Source organism: Desmodus rotundus, chromosome 2 (genome assembly GCF_022682495.2).
Source record: "Desmodus rotundus isolate HL8 chromosome 2, HLdesRot8A.1, whole genome shotgun sequence".
Classification (NCBI taxonomy): Eukaryota; Metazoa; Chordata; class Mammalia; order Chiroptera; family Phyllostomidae; genus Desmodus; species Desmodus rotundus.
The window spans coordinates 4,203,934-4,207,494 of NC_071388.1; the positions used below are offsets into that span (position 1 = coordinate 4,203,934).

At 53.9% G+C, this 3,561-nt stretch overlaps 1 protein-coding gene across 1 annotated transcript; it reads left to right on the forward strand.

Moving 5' to 3' along the window:
• Positions 1–452: 452 nt before the first annotated feature.
• Positions 453–3,313, forward strand: LOC112304093 (carbonyl reductase [NADPH] 1). Its single transcript, XM_053916911.2, has 3 exons — positions 453–896; positions 1,968–2,075; positions 2,745–3,313. The coding sequence occupies exons 1-3, from the start codon at positions 608–610 to the stop codon at positions 3,179–3,181; spliced, it is 834 nt and encodes a 277-aa protein (XP_053772886.1). The 5' UTR covers positions 453–607; the 3' UTR covers positions 3,182–3,313.
• The last annotated feature ends 248 nt before the right edge of the window (positions 3,314–3,561 follow it).

The window sequence follows — 3,561 nt, forward strand, 5'->3', positions numbered from 1 at the left end:
TGGCCCACTGTGAGGTGAAAACCGGCCAAGGCTAAGCCACTAGCTTTGCTTTCACGTAGTTAGGGGACGAAGCAACACACCGATGAGCCTGTCCCATCTCCTAGTTTATCCCACAACTCCAGTTCCAGAGACTTTCGCTTTCCAGCTATATTTTGTAAAACATCAGGGGGTGAAAAAAGTCGGTACAAATGTTCCATTTCAAGCGCAACTGTGAATGCTTGGTTAGGGGAATACGAGGAAAAACCCTCGGAGAGCCAACTGTAGTCCCAAGACCCATCGGAAGGATCCTCTGCTCACCGACAGTGCCCAGCAGCCAATGGCCTTAGACTCGCGCCCGCCCGTTTTGCAAACTCGCCGGGTCGCCCTTGTTTGCATTCCAGCACCCCCGGGAAGTTCATCCCGGTTCACGCCCTGAGGGGCGGGGCCTGCGCCTGCGCCTGCGCCTGCGCGCCTGGCCAAACGGTTCTGGGCACCGCGCACCGCGCGACCCGCAGACTCGCAGAGACACTCACAACCTCGGTGGGAGCCCTTGTATGCGCTGCGCGGTTCAGCATTCACAGCGCGGTCCGCTCTCCACGCAGGTGCTTTACGAGTTCTACATAGAGCCATGTCGTCCTGCAGCCGCGTGGCGCTGGTCACCGGGGCCAACAAGGGCATCGGCTTCGCCATCGCGCGGGACCTGTGCCGGCAGTTCTCGGGGGATGTGGTGCTGACGGCGCGGGACGCGGCGCGGGGCCGGGCGGCGGTGCAGCAGCTGCAGGCCGAGGGCCTGAGCCCGCGCTTCCACCAGCTGGACATCGATGACCTGCAGAGCATCCGCGCCCTGCGGGACTTCCTGCGCAAGGAGTATGGGGGCCTGGACGTGCTGGTCAACAACGCGGGCATCGCCTTCAAGGGTAAGGGGCTGGGTGGTCTCAGGGGAGGAGTCACCCCGAGCACCTCTAGACAGGGTTGGGCTGGATCTGTTGGGGAATCTCCACGGTGGGGTTCTTGGCATCTATGGGGTGTAGAATGGCTCTCAAGGAAAGAGGGGGAGGGGACAGGAGTGCCCCTAGATCAAAGTGCAAGAGAAACCTGAGTGCTTTCGGCCAAACGGACCTTTGGAAACCCTTGGCTCTGGATGCCAGGGAATCTTTTCTAGGTTGTCACAGTTCCTCCAGGTTTAAACTTTAGGGCAGTTGGGTGAAATTTTAATGGCTTTTTAAATAAACAGGAAAACTGCACAATTCGGTTCAGGAAGGTCCCATTGTGCACCCTTCACCCAGCCTTCCAGAATGGTGCCATTTTCACAGGTGGGCACAGGTAACCAAGGTTCTTGGTGATTGCAGACAAAGAATTGAACCAAACACACACAGTTCATAGCAGAAAGAGAGACCAGATTTATTAAGTGATAGTCCACTCCACAGAACATGGGAGCTGGTCAGCTCTTAGCAGAGATTGACCTCAGGGGCTGAAGGGATTCTATTCTTACAGGGCTGATATTCCTGGCTAGTTTTGGCGGGGTTTTTTTGCACATGTACAAGTAGTTGTATTACTTTAAAGCTTCTGCACATGTGGTCTCCCATGATTTTCCTTGATTGGCCACGGGGAAGGGGGGGGTCACACAATGTTAACTTATTGTAATGCTATTATAATAGAGCAGGGGTTATGGAGCGTATTCTACGCAGGTGCATTCATGAGTCACCATGATTCAGCTTTTCTATAAAGTGGGGACAGCCAGTCTTAGAACTGGGTCTCTGTCCTGTATCTGAGTCCTTTGTCTTAACCCCAGGGAACCTGTGGGGTGTCCTCCCTCCTCACTACCTCCTGCCTCACCATCTCACACTACCGAACAGCATCGAGCAAGGAACGTGTTGTTGGCAGAGTGCTATTACTAGGAGCCAATTTTACACAAAATCCACGTCATTCTATGGAATTTTGACACATGCCGACTACTTATTAACTCTACTGTCCTTCTCTTCTTCAAGTTAACGATCCCACACCGTTTCATATTCAAGCAGAAGTGACCTTGAAAACAAACTTTTTTGGTACCCAAGACGTCTGCACAGAGCTCCTGCCTCTCATGAAACCCCAAGGTGAGTCTGAGGAGGAGCCCTCACTGTCCACTTTCCTCGGGGGCTCTCCGCTGTCACCACCTGCAGTCTTGGCTCTCTCACTGGCCGAGAGGATGGCATTGGCATTGTGTGCCGCAGAGGGTGCGAGAGTCCGGTGTCAACAGTCATCCCCCCGTGCACCACTGCAGCTGCCCGCTTCCACTTGACCACCTGCTCCCACGCTTATCAACCCCAAACATGGAGAGAACAGCATGCAGTTCAGCCCCCTGAGCTGATTTGTCCTTACCTCCCCCGATCAGAGTAGCAGCCTTCCAAACCGGATGTTGTCTGTTCACCTTAAAACTGCTCTTTGCCGGTCTGTGGACACCTGTTCACAGAGCCCTGCGCAAGTGGCCATAAGATCCTCGGGCGCTCCCTGAAATAGTCTTAGGGGAGAAGGAGCTGTCTGCTTCTGAACGCAATGAGTGCCTCTTTACATTCCTCTTGGCATGTCCCCGTACAGCCCCTTTTCCTTTTGTTAAAGAAACTTCAGTTGCTTCGTGTCCTCACTCGCAGAGGCCCACCTTGTCTATGCCCCTAGCACACTGCAAATCGCTCCCATGGCAGCTTCCTGGTCCACCACCCCAGCAAATTTGGCAGCCGTCGTTCTCGTGCGTGCCTTGCTATGTGACAATTTCTTCTGTATTTTAGGCAGAGTGGTGAATGTGTCCAGCTCAGTGAGTCTCAGAGCTCTGAAGAGCTGCAGCCCAGGACTGCAGCAGAAGTTCCGAAGTGACACCATCAGCGAGCAGGAGCTAGTGGGGCTCATGAACAAGTTCGTGGAAGATACAAAGAACGGGGTGCACGAGAAGGAGGGCTGGCCCAACACTGCCTATGGAGTCTCGAAAATTGGCGTCACGGTCCTGTCCAGAATCCACGCCAGGAACCTGAGTGAGCACAGGGGAGGGGACAAGATCCTCCTGAATGCCTGCTGTCCAGGGTGGGTGAGAACCGACATGGCTGGACCCAAGGCCACCAAAAGCCCAGAAGAAGGAGCAGAGACCCCTGTGTATTTGGCCCTTTTGCCCTCAGAGGCCGAGGGGCCTCACGGACAGTTTGTTTTGGAGAAGAAAGTTCAGCAATGGTGAGCCCCTCTCGTAGCTCCTCCACAGGCCCCATTATGCCGTCTGTCCTGAACTGACCAAAAGAACCTGTACGCTGTCAAGTAATTTCTATCCAGCAAACATATCTCCATAAATATTGTTAGAGTTGGCCACTAATCCTGCGAGTCTTGTGATTTTTTTCTGTGGTACAGGAGGAGAAAGTGGAGTGGGTGAGCGTGAGAACCCGCAGGTGATTAAATGGTTCTCTTCTGTAGGTCCGTTGTGCACCTCACTTGCATGCGGGAGCCGCTCAGAATTCTAACAGACCTAAACGTCAGGTCTGGAAGGGACAGCATGACTCAGGGGCCGCAGACCTTCTAGAAAGAGCCAGAGGAAATATTTTCAGTTCTGCAGGCCACAGTCTC